This window comes from Rhodamnia argentea, chromosome 10, assembly GCF_020921035.1.
Source record: "Rhodamnia argentea isolate NSW1041297 chromosome 10, ASM2092103v1, whole genome shotgun sequence".
Classification (NCBI taxonomy): domain Eukaryota; kingdom Viridiplantae; phylum Streptophyta; class Magnoliopsida; order Myrtales; family Myrtaceae; genus Rhodamnia; species Rhodamnia argentea.
This window is the reverse complement of record NC_063159.1, coordinates 15,952,193-15,967,493: the sequence shown is the minus strand read 5'-3', so window position 1 is coordinate 15,967,493 and position 15,301 is coordinate 15,952,193. Positions and strand designations below refer to the sequence as shown.

The following is a 15,301-nucleotide window of genomic DNA, read 5'->3' as shown; positions in this document are numbered from 1 at the left end:
TCTTGGCCTTTATTTGCTTCACATCCAATTTTGGTGTGATATTGTGCAGAAAAGCTGTATCCGGGATTGTACTTTGACAAGCATGCTGTGCTCGGTGATAACATTGTCATTGCTGATCAGGCTTATAGCCAAAGCCATCCACGACCGATCGAAAGGATCCAAACTCATGACCCAGTAGATTCCGAGACTGACTCTCTTGTCTTTCTTCCACGGATGTTTGCTCATGTCACGGGCCATGTGCCCACCAACTGGGGGCAGATACATTGTTGCAAAAAGTCTTAAAATATTTTTGCTAATTTAGTGCTCAACCTTTTAATTGTGCCAATTAAATCCTAAACTTTTTTTTACATATTGCCAATTGAATCCATCCAGTAAATTTTGATCAAAAATCATTGACATAAATACTGGCCGGCCGGCCATTCTACGAGGCACAACTAACGCCGACATAAACAATTTTTAATAGAATTTTAATGTTTTTCCATGTTTTTAGTTTGTATTCTTTTCCTTTTTTATAAGAATTGTGGCCGAGGAGGTCTGCCGGTGACCTCATCGGCCATAGTTCTAAAAAATCAAAGAAAATAAAAATAAAAGTAAAAAAAAATACCAAAACATATTAAGATATCATTGAAAATTGTGCACGTTAACGCCGCATATTGCCACGTAGGACAGTTAGTGTCTACGTCGGTGATTTCCTGCCAAAATTGACCGGATGACTCGATTGACAAAACGTGAAAAAGTTTACGAACCGATCGGTAAAATTAAAAATTTTAGAACTAAAATGACAAAAAAAATTACAAAAAATTCATGTTTTTTTTTTTAGGACAATTTTCCTCGGGAGATCGTCCTCATGCACTGAACGATCAGACCAATCTCTCAAATTCTGGTGGGGAAACCCCCACCCCCATCGTCACCATCTTTTGACAAGGAGACATTTCAGAAGCATTTAACTTGCTCCATAAAAACAGTAGGGCGAACCAGTTTTTCTGCGTGGGGTCACGGGTCTCGTGGCTCAATTGAATTCGCTTGTTTGGATTACGGTCACCTGTTCAATCAGTCGCTCTCTCCATCGCGGCCTGGCATTAGAAAAAATATCTTCGACCGCCGAGACTGATCCCGCATCTTATGAACCAATAATTCAACAGAGCAAACCATCGTCTATCAAAGTTCTTAACTTTCCAGTTAGATAGAAGTACACTGCTGATCTAGAGCTTAGGCGCGCCGGATTTACTTTGCTAATCGCAACCGCGAGGGAAGTTCCATCCCATGCCGTTGTTCCTGCGGCCGTCCCGTGACCCGAAATTAACAGAGGAGATTTCATCCACTCTTCTGGCTGAGATGCGATTATCGACTCGTGGACTGATAGATCAGTGAAATGACTGAACTAACGACTCTAGGCTCCATCAGATTAACGACATAAACCGCCATAATAGCTTAATAGTAACTAGCCTTGATAAGTGATCATGATCAATTATACACAAATATATATAATAATTACTAAGGAACCCATCATCCGAAACACAGATAGAAGTACGGATCTTTAAGTGCATATACACTGACAGACAGATGGTCAATCTGGTATAAAGGAGAATCTGCAGGGGCAAAGGACATACTGGAGATTCGTGGACCCTCATGAAGCTCGTTCAGGAATCTTCTTCTGTGCAGACCTAAAACCAAAGTGGCCAAATTTCTCTTCAAATGCCAATACCATCGTAGTAACCTCCATACGTTATGTGAGCCCTGGACAGGGGAACCCCTCTCGCTGCTGAAATTGCTTCGTTCAGCTTGGTCGCCTGATGAACCGCTTGCTTAATTCTCTGCAAATCACATGTGGAGCTCCTCAGTTGTTTTTCTTTCTTTGTCGAAATCTGGCCTTTTGGGCATTTGGTTTCAGCTCCAAAAGTTTCTAAAATTGGGAATTGGGACAGGTAACTAATGGCATGCACCACCCGGAATTTGAAAGAAGACAAAAGTTTTCTTTTTTCTTTGGGAGGCTTCCTGAGCACTAATTTCTCAGTTAATTTTCTGTAAATTTTACTTTTCTTGGCTGAGTTAAGAAGATTGCAGATCATAGAATACTCGGTTGTCGATGAAAGTCCCATGTTACTAAAACAGGGTTGATTTGACGAAATTTATGGTATGATTCACTTGTTTTAGCAGCACATCAAACAGAAAACGTTCATGCAGACATCAGGCCAAAAGGACAAGCTTTGAACCAATTTTTGCAGGAAAGAGTGCTCAATTCGGGGAAAATTTGCTATACCTTGTCATCAGTGTAGATCTGAAACCGAAGCTTCTGATTCTGCTGGCTCTGTTTAGCTCTCTGGCTCCCAAGAATGATGATGCAGATAGTAGCAGCAGCGACGCCGAAAGAGCAGAGCGCTCCAATCCCTGTGAAACCCCATTTCCATATGTTCAGGCCACCTCTATTCTCATCCCAAGTGGCCTTCTCTGCATCACAATCGTTGTCCTGTTGCTTCTTGGTCACGCCCACGACATCTCTGGTGGCGGCCTCATGCCTCTTTCTTGGAGAGCAAGAACTGTCAAGAACTGCCTCACCTTGAAACGCTCCTGCATCAATCTGGGGCACGAAGATTCCTCGAGTGCCGGACCTCGGCGAGTCCATTTTCATGTCGGCGAATTCGGGTTCCGTCATCTTCTTGAAGAAGACTTGGGAGACCATGTCTTGGTCAGCTTCCTCCAATCCCACGGCCTTGTCACCACCATCAGGAGGCTCGATCATCTTCTTCTCAGTGATCGGGGACGGGAGTTTGATCTCCACAGGCGCCTTGATGATCTCCCTCATCAGCCTCTCATCCGGAGCCGCAGGCGGATCGAATTGGATCGGCACCACCGGGACGACCCGGCTCGTCGGCATCTTCGAACTCGTGGGGGACGGGCACCGGAAGTAATCCATGTTGAAGACGCTCTTCTGACCGGGAGCAGGGCTGTGCCTTCTGGAGAAGATCTTGTCACCCTCATTGAAATCAAGATAGCCATCGACAGGAAGCAACTCCCACTCATCAAGATCCATTTTTTCTTCTTTTTTTTCCAAAGGAGGGAGGAGGAGGGACTTGATGCAGGGGACTCTGTGCTGTGGGGGAGAAGGGTAAATATAAAGAGTGTTCACTGCTTCTTTGGGGGTTGAATTTTCTTTTATTTCTTTGTGACACTTTGAATTATTGGATCAAAGGGAGAGTGTGACATGGAATCTGAGTGTGAGGAAAGCCTCCCCAAGATTGAAACCAAATTGGCCAAAGGGGGGAGGGAGGAGGATGACATCGACTGGGGCTTGAGAGAGTGCTTATCCTCCCAGGAGTGGACAAATGGAAGCTGGTCCGTTTGGGCCCCACGTTGAGGAAAATTCGATCTTTGAAAAGTTGTTGGAAGCTGCCCTTCCAATTCCATTTTTTTCCCCAATTTCTCCCCCTCCCAAAATTGAACATGTCTTTGGTGTGTGGATATTTTCAACTAATTGCCCTGTCAAGATTTTCTGAGGTGTGTGTCCCTAAGCAAGTCCTTCATCTCCCAACCTGGTCATGCATAGCTTCAAGCACACTGGTCCAATTGCTTTAGGGGCTTATGAGCAAATTCTAGAGAGAGAGAGAGAGAGAGGGGGTTGCTTGGCTGAGGGTGCATGGGAATGATAGGGACCAGGAACGCCTTTGGAGCGAAAAAGGGCCAAAAAAGGGAAAAAAGAAAAAGGAAAAAGGAAAAAGATGAAAGTGAAAGTCCTCTCACCCTCTATCCATGCCTCGGTATCTTTTTTTAGCTACTTTAATCTTGATTTGCTTTGATAACAAAAAAAGAGAAAACGATAAGAAGAATGTTCTAAACTTCGCCTAGACGTATCACACAATCTTTTCTGAATCTCAATTTCAGCAGGCGTATACACCCTTTTCTGACACAATCTATCTCTTCTTTCTTGTCTCTATCATTAAAAATCGGATTTGGGTTCGTGAGCTGTAATTGGTCGCAGAGATCAGCAATCACATTCAATTCCCAATTGAATATTACGGATCGATATAGATTAGGGGCCATGATTGGACAATATATGATTCTCATTTCTAACCTTGCCACCCGAGTCAGTTCAATGAGATTCGATCCCCGACTGGTATTTCCGCCCGAAAGGAAAGATCTTTATTGAATCTGGTTTCTTCACGGTCAAGAGTTGCGTCCGGAGGTGTCGCTTGCTGCCATTTTCAGCAACATCAATATGTGGCTTTTGGCTTCTTGTACAGCCAACGGTGGCGTGCTCGTTTTGGTCCGCTCGTGTTCCTATTACGTAGCACTGCCAAGCGCTCGGCGTGCGTTCTCACGAGTCTAACCTCTCTGTCGCTCGCGGCTGAAGATGAAACGGCCACGTCCCCTGGAAGAGAGTTCATCCAACATGGCAAAAGCGATGCTGAGTTGCTTTCTAGAAGTGCAAACGATGCGTAGGTTTAATAGTCTGTCTGTTAGCTTTCTTTCTTTCACGGGTTTTCGACAGTCGCGGGCGGGCAGAGAGAATAGAAAAAATCTAGGGACTCATGTTAGGTGAATATGATAATATAGGATGGAAGATTGTTGAACATGAGACTTCATTGTCAGTTGTTTAAAAAATAGGTTTCGAGACTAGATGTGGCTGCTGGTCTGCCATCACGCGTCCAAAAGTCCAAATGTAACACACCCGGTAATGCACACGCAAACTAGAATCATCGAAAATCGCTGAAAAAGGGCACTTCCAGCTACGACCGAAAAGTAAAGGGCCCCTTCAAAGAGTCCAAGCTTCAATCCAGCCTGGTCAGCTGACCCAATTGAGTTGCTACAAACCGAAAGAGAAAACTCGGATTCAGGCTCAAGGAGTTAAGGTGCCGAGAGAGAGAGACGCAGCTGTTCAAGTACATCATACAGATATGGTTCGGTAAGAAAAATCATGTACACAAAAGACAAAGCTGTTCTCAGATATACAATGCTCGGTTGATTCCTCCCAAGGGAAAAGAAGAAGAAGAAGAAGAAGAAGAAGAAGAGGAGGAGGAGGAGGAGGAGGAGGAGGAGAGGCAAAACAAGGAAAACAGCTTTCAGCTATTTGGAGTATTCTGACAGTAAAATCTCCACTCCACTTACAGATATTACATCGAAAGTGAGAAAGTGAAACAACCTGGCGCAGAGCATCTAAGTAGTTTGTAGCATTCTAGTTAGATTTCTCGTCCACCCTCTGGCATATGGAGGTGCGAATTCAGCGTTTTAGGATGACAATGATCTAGCTGATGAGGATTCGCCCAACGAGACGGAAGCCAGCGAAGAAGCCCAGACCCGGGCGCTCTTTGCCCTTTCGTGAAAGCTCCTGGCTTTGCCAAGTCTCACTTTTGTCCAAATCCTCCTCACGTCAATGGCATGAACCGCGCGCCCCAATAAGTGAGTTGCCTCGCCAAATATTTCCAAGTTTAGATGAGGAACGTACGAGACACAGAAAGCTTTCAAACAAGAGACAACTTTAGGGAATATGGCCATGAGCAGTCTCAAACAGGCAAACAACAGCGAGAGAGCCAGATACGGTTCCCTTCTTATGTTCTTCATCGATAACATATCCTCGAACCGTGTTCTGGAACTTTCACGAGTCTGAAGACTTGCTGGCTGCTCTACCATGACAGATTGTACAGGTCGAAGGCCTGGGATGCAGACAGACGAAAATGAGCATCCAAAATGTCACAAACTGAGTCCAAAATTGGCTGCATCCATTAAAAGATATTGGGCCAATATCGCTCTAATGATAAGGTGCACTTCAATCTAATCATTTTACCTGTGTGTGTCTCGTAAAATTCCACAAGGGAGTCGAGAGTTTTTGGACCACTGTATTGCAACCTTGAAGTCTGATTCAGCAATAATATAGATGGCAAGCTGCGGATCCCATATATTGAAAATACACTGCACAACCAACTCAGAATAAGCACAAGAATAACTCAGATAAAAAGCAAAACAAAATCCCCAATGTATAAAACCCAGAAGGACAAATAAGAGAGAACTACGGAACTTTCTTAGTGTCTTGTAATGGTTTTTGGTGTACTATGTTGTGTTGGATGCTTTTCAGTATTCGTGAAAGCTGATTCGTTTATTATTGACCATGTACCCTTTGATAATACAAGACTGCAACTACCATTTAACAGTATAATAAACGAATCAGCTTTCACAAATAATGAAAAGCATCCAACACTACATAGTACACCAAAAACCATTACAAGACACAGTTAGTCGAGGATGCATTTCAAGTAGAATACTTGTACCATTGCCATTTTCATGAAATCACTCTTGTCTTCCTTCCAAATAACCCTTCTTCGACCCACCTTTCATGTCCTCAGATACGAAAATGTCCTAACTTCTCGCCATTACTTTATTTAAGGTCTAAATGGTCTTAAAAGCAGTTTAGTCAGTGCATTTGCGCCTCGTTGAATAGTCAAAAAGTTTCTGATAAAACCCCCCAGGAGTAGCTACACTCTTTTAAGTTTGTCAAATACACATTACTTATGAGCTCCCACCACAAAGAAAAGGTAGAACAAAGCAGTAAGCCTCATCTGTAAGAACTGTAGTGCAAATAACAATTACAAGAAAAGGAAAAAAGAATAAAAAGAAAGAGGTTCCCATTGAGTTGCTTAAACTATATAATAACTATAACATAAAACACCACTTATCACACCATAAGCGATTAAACTGCAATACTTAAAGCACACAAAGGTATCAGCACAAACCTTGGCATAGCTAAAGATTGCTCGACTACCAAATGATCTATTTGAGGGAACATGGAGCTTAGGGCTTCATATGCAGGCCATATAGACTGGGAAAACGGGCACCATGAAGCATAGAAAAGTACAGCAGTATATCCACTATGCTGTTCCGACGTCAGAAATCTATCAAGGAAGTTCCCATCCACCTGAACACAGTTAAATAAGAGTTTATGTATTAGTAGAATTTCAGACTCAGGACATAGTATTCTTTTGAATCCTTGCAAAGAAATAATTGGGGCAAGCAGCATCCTTATAAAATCAAAGTAAGACAATTGATGCAAGAGAAACTCGAGGAAGAGGCAAAGGGGTTATTGAATATTCAATGCCGTGGAAAAGATAAGAGTACAAATGCAGGAGGTCATGAGACCAAGACCAGTCTAAAGGTTAGAATGCAAATGAAGGTGACCAAACAACCTTCCTTTTCAATCAAGAAGAAGAACAAAAAGAAGAAGTATAGTCTTCCAAATAAGATGCTACAATCTACCGTGGGCTGAATCATCAGAAAGAGACAGGGAGTCATCTAAAGCCTTCTGAGCATGTGAAGTCCTCCACAAATACTAACCCACAATTATAGCTGCTAATGAGTAAATGGACAAAACACAAATGAATACACATGATCCCATATTTCTAATGATTAAAATCAACAAGAATGCTCCCATACAATGGAATATGCTCACTTTATTTCAGAAGCATCTTAAAATACTCATATTTCAGCAAGCACAACAATCAATGTAATCAGTCATTATTGAAAATCCATTTGCTAATTTTCCTTCTATTAACTAAACTAGCAAGATACCCGACAACTTTTGAACATTAAGGGTCTAACAAGGAATGTTAAAAGTTCCCAAGCATTTTGCTTAATGATTGATCCCAAGCAACTACAACCAACTATATATTATAAACACCTATGAAAACAATATTTAGGCATAAAACAAGAGGAATACTATTTTAGACACATCTTGGTATGGGAATATCAGGATGACAAAGTCAAACCAGATTACTGAGCAAGACATACCATGGTCATACCAACCCTTTACTGGAAGAAAGATGTGATCTCAATTTTAGCTTATTTGTCCAACCAATCGATGTAAACGAGATTCCATCTGAAACACACACAAAAAAATTTCACGTGCCTGTGCGTTCTCCTCAACTCACATGAACTTTTTGATGGGGGGACTAGAAGAAAACTAATGGCAAGAATTTGTGTATTGGATTTCACTTGACTGTCTACAGCTACATTGTGTGTGCTCGGGGTAGAAGTTACACTGCAGAAATTCATGAATGACAGAAACATCTGCCGAATAAGCAAATGGGAACAAGTCTTTAAATAAGATGTCAGGGACAGAAAAATCTGTCACAAGTATTCTAAAGCTTGAACACTAATCTTGTCCTGAGGATAGGAAGACAGGCTCTGATAAACTAAAACTATCCTATTTCACTGAAACTACATGGATTCTCAAGCATATATTCTGATCTGTCAAAGTTTGCGTTAGCTTCTTCCCATTCCTCCTCGGTAATGAATCTCTTATCGTTTTTTGTATTTAGGATTGAGGCAGCCCACCTTAGGTAGTTTAATCCCAAAGATTTGTACTTGGTAGTGTGGGAATCAAAATTGTATGGTGTGCCTAATTTGCACATAAAAGTATACCCTTAACCACTAGGCCATTCCTATGGGGTTTATATACTAACTTATATCAACACCCCCCTTCCTCATATGAAACATCCTTAAGGCAACTGACTGACTAAGAGAATTTCAAACTAATCTCTTCCTCCCAGTGAAGTCCTAGAAGTATAATTACTATACATATCTCTCTTTGAGCGCGAGCGCGCGTGCATTTTTGTAATTGATCAGCTACTAGACACCACCGAAACAAACTATTAGGAAGAATAACAATTACTTCGCAAGGCAAAGACATGCATTCCCTGACTTGAAATGCCAAGGGTCTCTCCAAAAGGTGGCCTTGAATGTTTAATATTTCACAGAATCGGACTATTCCTAACATGTTCCTTTCTAATCCTAACATGACCGCTCACCATTTATTTTAGCATAATCTTAATCGGATCTTTAAGGCACACAGCCCATGTCAGCAGTTCTCTCCTGTTTCCTCTTCATCCGTTGCCCGTGCTGTGTTAGAATAATCTCTGTCCCAGTTTCTCTGGGATTCTGTGAGAAAGTCGTGGATCTCATATAGTCATACAGTTAACGTGTAGACGACATTCACCAATGATACATCAGGTATCTTGAAGTACAGAAGCAACTAAATGTAGCACTACTAGACAATTAAGAATGACTCTTCCTTTTCCTTGGGGGGTTTCGGGGTGTGGGGGAGCTAATAAAGTTATGGATGCTTTCTAACATTAGGAAACAATGGTAAAGTTGAAACAGTACAGCATCATATTCAACGAAACTGAAGCTACATGAAAATTGAAGATAATATTGACATAGAATCTTCTATTTTAAGCATTTGGTATGCATGTGTATGATTGCTAAGGATATAATTTCTACCCTAAAATCACTTACCAATAAGACAGTGGAGAGCCTATATAAACAAGCAAGAACCCAAGAGGCATATGTGCGGCAAAAGTCCTTCCCATACATCAAATTATCATTCTCGAGACTCCGAAGAACTGATGTGCACAATAATAACATTTCACTGCTAAACCACTTAAAGTGTCCCAATAGATGCCTTCTACCAAGTCATGTCAAAAGTGCGAAGAAGGGACCTTTTTCCGCAAAGAAACAAATTAAGATCTTTATTTTGTATCGCTCTTTGATCAAGCAGAACTAAATCCGACAAACTTAGGTTGGGGAAAAAGGAAACACTGAAGCACAAGTCAATCTGACCAAAACAAAAAGCACAAGTCAAGGCCCTCAAGCCCCATCCAAATGACAGATTCCACCAAGGATTTCTATCAATTCTCGAGTACAATTAAGTTGATCCTAGAATACCTCCCCTTTTGCCGAACAACTATATACCATTCACGCCGCCACCGACCACCCCAGGAAAAGTCAACGCATTCATTCACAATCCAAAAATCAGGACAAATCTAAAGCCTCCAGGACGACAAACCACCGAGCCAAACCAAACATCCATCCAAAACCAATCCCCGCAACAATCGCAACCCAGCTGATGTTTCATTGGCCGGGGGCGCAAAAGGAGAGCAACTCGAGGCGTCAATCGAGCAAATGACGCACCTGGAGAGGCGGAGAAGGCGAGATCGAGCCAGAGCACTGCGATTGCAAGCTGATCAAGAAAGGCGAAGGTTCCCTCGGGCAAACGGAGGCCGATTCCGACGACGCGAGCTGCACCAGGGGAGACAGCGCGCCGATGCAGACGAGGAGGAGCGAAGCCGCCACGGACGGAGAAGCCATTGGAAGGGGTTTCACAACACAACACGGCGGAGGCTACAGCGCGGGGGAAGGGGGAAGAGGAGGCCGAAACCCAGGAACCGACAGGGGAAAAAAAAAGGAAGGGTTTTCGCAAGCCGACAAGATGGGGTGGGGGTGGCTATGTCTCTGATCAAACCCCAATGATGCTTCTTCCTCTTCTTCTTCTTCTTCGTCGTCTCTCTCCGTGCGTGCCTCAGAGCGATTTGATCATCAGAGCTGGGGATTCGATTCTGTGCGCGTAGCTACCTCTCTCTCTATCTCTCTTTCTCGCTCTAGTTGTTGGATGATTATCCAAATGATTTTTCCTTTTTGCCCCTCGAGGAAAAGGAAGAGGTTCCTTCTAATTTATATATCTATATATATATTTGTTTTATTTCCTGTAATAAAAATATCCCGATTGCCAAAATGGAATTTAAAAATTCAAGCCCGTTGTACTTGGCTTGGAAAGGGGAGAAAAAACATAGAAAACGATCTTTACTTTTCCACTTGGATCCCAAAAAAAAAAAAAAAATCTTTTACTTTTCCACCGTATATTAAAAAAACTCACAAAAATGTATGAGAGAATAATACGTCAACATTTCGTCTGCACGTTATGAAAATATCAAAATGCATCTCTTGCGAGATTTATACTCGATAAAATATTCGGCATCATCTTCGTTATTTTTCCACGGCTAAATGTCATCTCAAATTTGTTCCGCCTTAAATATTACGGGAGAAAACATAATTATTCATGAAACAAAATATAGAAAGAGTGATCGTGATCAATTAATAGGAAGAGGGAGGAGAACGTGGGAATAGATGCCCACAACTTTCTAATTTTCCAACACGTGGCAAAACGATTGAATCTAAGAAAAAAGGAAGTCTTTTTTCGCAATTACTAAAATTTGATAAAATTCATATCAATTTATGATCTTAATTGTACACAATTAACAAAACTCTCATTTTTCCATACTTTTCTACGGAAATAATATAGTGACATGGTCTATTCAAATATAAATTAAAATGTTATTTTATCTCTCATTTTATAATGTTTTGACTCGCGGACGACGTAATGAACAGGAGCAATGTTATTGGTTTTAAATAATAGTGATCGAGTAAGTTCTCGACAAGATGTAATCGACACCACACATTGATTTGAATCAATGGTTGGAGATGTATTGCGTAATCCTAAGAAAGTTTATGGGGGCTCTCTTCGGACCTCTAATCATTTAGTGATAATATATATATATATATATATATATATATATATATATATATATATTTTAAAAGGCTTGCTTTGCCCAAGAAAAGAAAAGAAAAAAATCCAATTGATAGATTTTCATTTGTTAACAAGGTCGGTGCCAATCTCCATTTCTACAGAAGGCGTGTTTAAAGTCCAAGAGGAGCTTGTTCAAAATTAGGGCTTCTTCTCGCTTCTCTCCAAGGAAATTCATAGCTGCGAAGCAAGGAGAATGGAAGTAGAACCCGAGAAGGACTCCGAGCAGAGCAACGAGAACAGCAACAACAGTTTACAGTCGCTCACTGAATCTGCCGATAGTCATAGCTACAGCCAGGACCAACGCGAACGCCAAGCTCGTGAGCTCAAAGCCGGCCTCCATCCTCTCAAGGTCTCTCTCTCTCTCTCTCTCTCTCTCTCACTCTCTCTCTCTCATCCTACGCTTTCCAATGTGTTCGTGATGTATGCAGTGTTTAATTTGATGTAAGTTCGTGTTTTTAGTTCATTTCTTTTGGGGGGGGAGTTGTTTTCTGATTGAAATTACTCCGGTGGAATGGCTTATTGGTGAATCTGGAGCTCTTTGGGCGAGTGGGTTTGTGTTTATTCTGATCCAGAAGTAGTTTTACCTCGAATGCCATTTGGCAAAGCACGATTGGCATAGTATCCCCAATTTACATTTGCGTCGTGCATGGGAGTATCAGCTTAGTTAATCGCGTGCGTTTGTGGACATTGTGGTTTGAGACCTCTTTGAGGTTATTAGCTTTGTCATTCACCCATTTTAGAGTTTTCTTTTTCCTTTTTGTCCCCTGGTGTCTACATCGTTTGCCCATACTGGAGAATTGACTGCTGGACATGATGCCCCTTTTATTTGCAAGAAGAAATTTGGGTTTTCTCTGTCAACTGGTCCAAATTTGTTTTGACATAGGTTTGGGTCATGAAGTTGCTTCCTTTGAGCTGGAAGAGGTGGGTAATGAGCAGCCAAAATTGGTGTTCCCATTGTTGTGTTTTCTGGTTTAGTTTTTTTGAATTACCGGTACATTGAGTTTGGTTTATTCACGTGTGGTTAAATAGGTATTTTGAGGAATATATGTTCTGGGGGATTAGGTATTGCTCCCTTTATGGAGAATCCTCACTAGAATTGGTACTTCAGAAATCAGAGCAAGATGTTGTGCTACTTATACTTTTCACATTTCCATTTCACCACCCTTCCACGAATGCAAGACTGTGTCTGGTAATTGGCAATCTTTAGCATGACACTGATAATTAGGACAGTTAATTTTGAAGTGATTCATGTGTGTTATATTGACATGGATTTTGTGCTTCTTATTTAGGACCATGGCTTATCATTTGATGTTGCTTCTTGTTGTTGCAGTACAAGTTTGTTTTCTGGTACACTCGTCGAACTCCTGGAGTTAGGACCCAAACATCTTATGAGGATAATATAAAGAAAATTGTTGAATTTAGTACGGTAAGATCATCTTGAACGTCACAGGGTAACTCATGTAGACAGTTGTTTTTCAAGATGAAGTCACGGCAGACTAAACAAATGTTTGTTGACTTTATCTGTGTGTAGGTCGAAGGTTTTTGGGTCTGCTATTGCCACTTGGCTCGCCCTTCTGCTCTGCCAAGCCCAACAGATCTGCATCTATTTAAAGATGGAATCCGTCCTCTGTGGGAGGTGATGCTTTTGTTCTGCAGTCCTTAATGATGATGATGATGGTTCTTCATTTAGTTAGCTCTTCTATGCTTTTAGCCACTTTTTGTCAGTCATATGTGGCTGAATGATGAATAATCCTTGAAAAGCTCGAACTTTCAGGACTCAGCCAATTGCAATGGTGGAAAGTGGATAATACGGTTTAAAAAGGTTGTGTCTGGTCGCTTCTGGGAGGATTTGGTAAGAAATTACAACTTTAAGAATCTTATTATTGGCCTGCACTTCCCACTACACTTCCCACCAGTTGTTGGATAATATATCATCTATTGAGCAATGTTATTTTTCTTTTGTTTCTCCCAAGCTTGAGCCTTTGCAAAAAGTTTTTATTAGCTGATGATGTACTTGCAGCGTCCAATGTTAGGTCGAGATTGATGCGTGATTGTCCAAAGACCAAGATAGCACATACTCTATGGTTAAATTGTGTGTGTGCCACCTTAGCATGTAGGTCTAATGTTATTCTTGAAGAGAATATTTTAGTCTTTGATTTTGTAGAATTTTCTACTGGTCTAGAAAGAAAGAAAGAAAGGATTGGTGTGCTTGTTGGCACACCTACCCCTATGACAAAGCTATAAAATGGTGAGTTTGAAAAGTGAACTTTGAACCCTATTTTTAGATGAAAACCCACATGTAATGTTGTCAAACTGAAGGTGTAATCCCTTCATTGCATTTGGTTGTGTGCATTTGGTTGTGTGAACAACACCTGAAGCATCAATATGTGTGCTTGCATAAATGATGTCAATTGTGTACTCTTGCACATGTATCCAGGTACTTGCCTTAGTTGGTGATCAACTCGACTATAGTGATGACATATGTGGTGCAGTGTTAAGCATTCGCTTTAATGAAGACATATTGAGTGTGTGGAACCGCAATGCTTCTGATAATCAGGTGTGTAAAGTTCATTTCCCTTTTGTCTCGCTACAGGGTGAGCTACAATTTGCTGACTATCTTTTTTCTTACAGTCAGTTATGGCTTTGAGAGATTCCATTAAGAGGCACTTGAAGCTTCCTCACAACTACATTATGGAGTACAAGCCCCACGATGCTTCACTACGTGACAATTCGTCATATAGAAACACCTGGTTGAGAGGTTAAAAAGATGTTATGGTTCTCTTCTCAAAGGTAGTCTGTAATGAGGGTTGGTACTGTCATTAACCATGCTGTATGGCACTAGCAGTTGAACGCACCTTAATTAATTGCAGTACTTTCTGTTTAAATTTTGAAGATGCAAATTGCATTCCAAATTGAAGTCATTGGCAACTCTTCTTACTGGTTTACAAGCTTTACTCTTGGGATATGGTCGGAGTCCTCTTGTTTGACTAGCCTCAATCAAGTGATATCGTAAATGACTATGCTCTCCTTTGACCAGTCCTCTCGTTCTATTGCACACCATCTTTGCTTGCCTAGTTGGTATTGATGAAAGGATTTCTCCATCTGTAGGAGGAACTTCAGCCATGTTTGTGTTATGCCTGTGACAACAATTTATCACGTGGTCAGTGTCATATTCACATTAATTCTGCTTGAGTGACAAGATACCTCGCCATTGGTAGATTTTGGCTGTAATGATGCAATGATGGTTGCTATTGCATTTCGACATCAAGATGCAATATAGAAGGCTTTTGCTTAAAGTCGCGCATGATAGTTTGTGGGGATTGTCGAGTGACCATCATTTGCTAGAGCTTCTCATCAATGGTATGTTATCTTGCGTAGACCCCAAAAAAAAAAAAATAAAAAATAAAAAAGACACTGAAATGAACATTGCAGGAAGCAATGGGGGATCAAGTGCTTTATTCCCACACAATCTAGTTACCGGTGTGAGATCATATGATCAAGCCATGCTCGACTCTCGTGTGGCAACTGAGGAATTATTCAGGGAATCCTCTGATTGCTTTTGGCTAGATGATTTCTTCCGGTCGGTCATCATCGACCCAGCCCACATGACATGAGCACCTTTCTGAATGCCATTGGATGGTTCAATTCTGGATAACACTCCAAATTGTTAGCTCATAGCACAAAACTTCCAAAGTCCATAATCTGAAACCCCAAGCTTTCAGAAATGTTCGGTAATTGTCAAGAGGTGGTGGTAGCTGTTCAAATGTGCATTTCGTGTCGGGTTAGCAGTAGCTTTCTAAACGTGCAAGTACATCATGAAGTTGTTGCATCGGCCATTCATGCTGGAGATAAGGAGTGGAGATGCCTCTTCTGAATGAGGTGTTTGTGTTGATC

At 41.3% G+C, this 15,301-nt stretch overlaps 3 protein-coding genes across 5 annotated transcripts; 1 reads left to right on the top strand and 2 right to left on the bottom strand.

The window, feature by feature from the left end:
- Positions 1–1,405: 1,405 nt before the first annotated feature.
- On the bottom strand, positions 1,406–3,159 carry LOC115730460. Of its 3 annotated transcripts, none has more exons than XM_030661077.2 (2): positions 2,261–3,156; positions 1,406–1,814 (listed from the first exon to the last, which is right to left on the bottom strand). In XM_030661077.2, exons 1-2 carry the CDS (start codon positions 3,029–3,031, stop codon positions 1,692–1,694), a joined length of 894 nt encoding a protein of 297 aa, XP_030516937.2. In that variant the 5' UTR covers positions 3,032–3,156; the 3' UTR covers positions 1,406–1,691. The 3 variants fall into 3 exon arrangements, with proteins under 3 accessions (XP_030516937.2, XP_030516943.2, XP_048126988.1); XM_030661083.2 differs by having other exon boundaries at positions 1,784–1,903; positions 2,261–3,159; XM_048271031.1 differs by lacking the exon at positions 1,406–1,814 and adding an exon at positions 1,842–1,909 and having other exon boundaries at positions 2,261–3,158.
- A 1,919-nt stretch (positions 3,160–5,078) lies between these two features.
- On the bottom strand, positions 5,079–10,458 carry LOC115730452 (5'-adenylylsulfate reductase-like 5). The gene is made up of 4 exons (XM_030661063.2): positions 9,955–10,458; positions 6,723–6,904; positions 5,780–5,904; positions 5,079–5,648 (listed from the first exon to the last, which is right to left on the bottom strand). The coding sequence occupies exons 1-4, from the start codon at positions 10,129–10,131 to the stop codon at positions 5,224–5,226; spliced, it is 909 nt and encodes a 302-aa protein (XP_030516923.2). The 5' UTR covers positions 10,132–10,458; the 3' UTR covers positions 5,079–5,223.
- A 1,031-nt stretch (positions 10,459–11,489) lies between these two features.
- On the top strand, positions 11,490–14,441 carry LOC115730518 (eukaryotic translation initiation factor NCBP). The gene is made up of 6 exons (XM_030661145.2): positions 11,490–11,756; positions 12,738–12,833; positions 12,939–13,043; positions 13,182–13,259; positions 13,845–13,964; positions 14,039–14,441. Exons 1-6 carry the CDS (start codon positions 11,601–11,603, stop codon positions 14,168–14,170), a joined length of 687 nt encoding a protein of 228 aa, XP_030517005.1. The 5' UTR covers positions 11,490–11,600; the 3' UTR covers positions 14,171–14,441.
- The last annotated feature ends 860 nt before the right edge of the window (positions 14,442–15,301 follow it).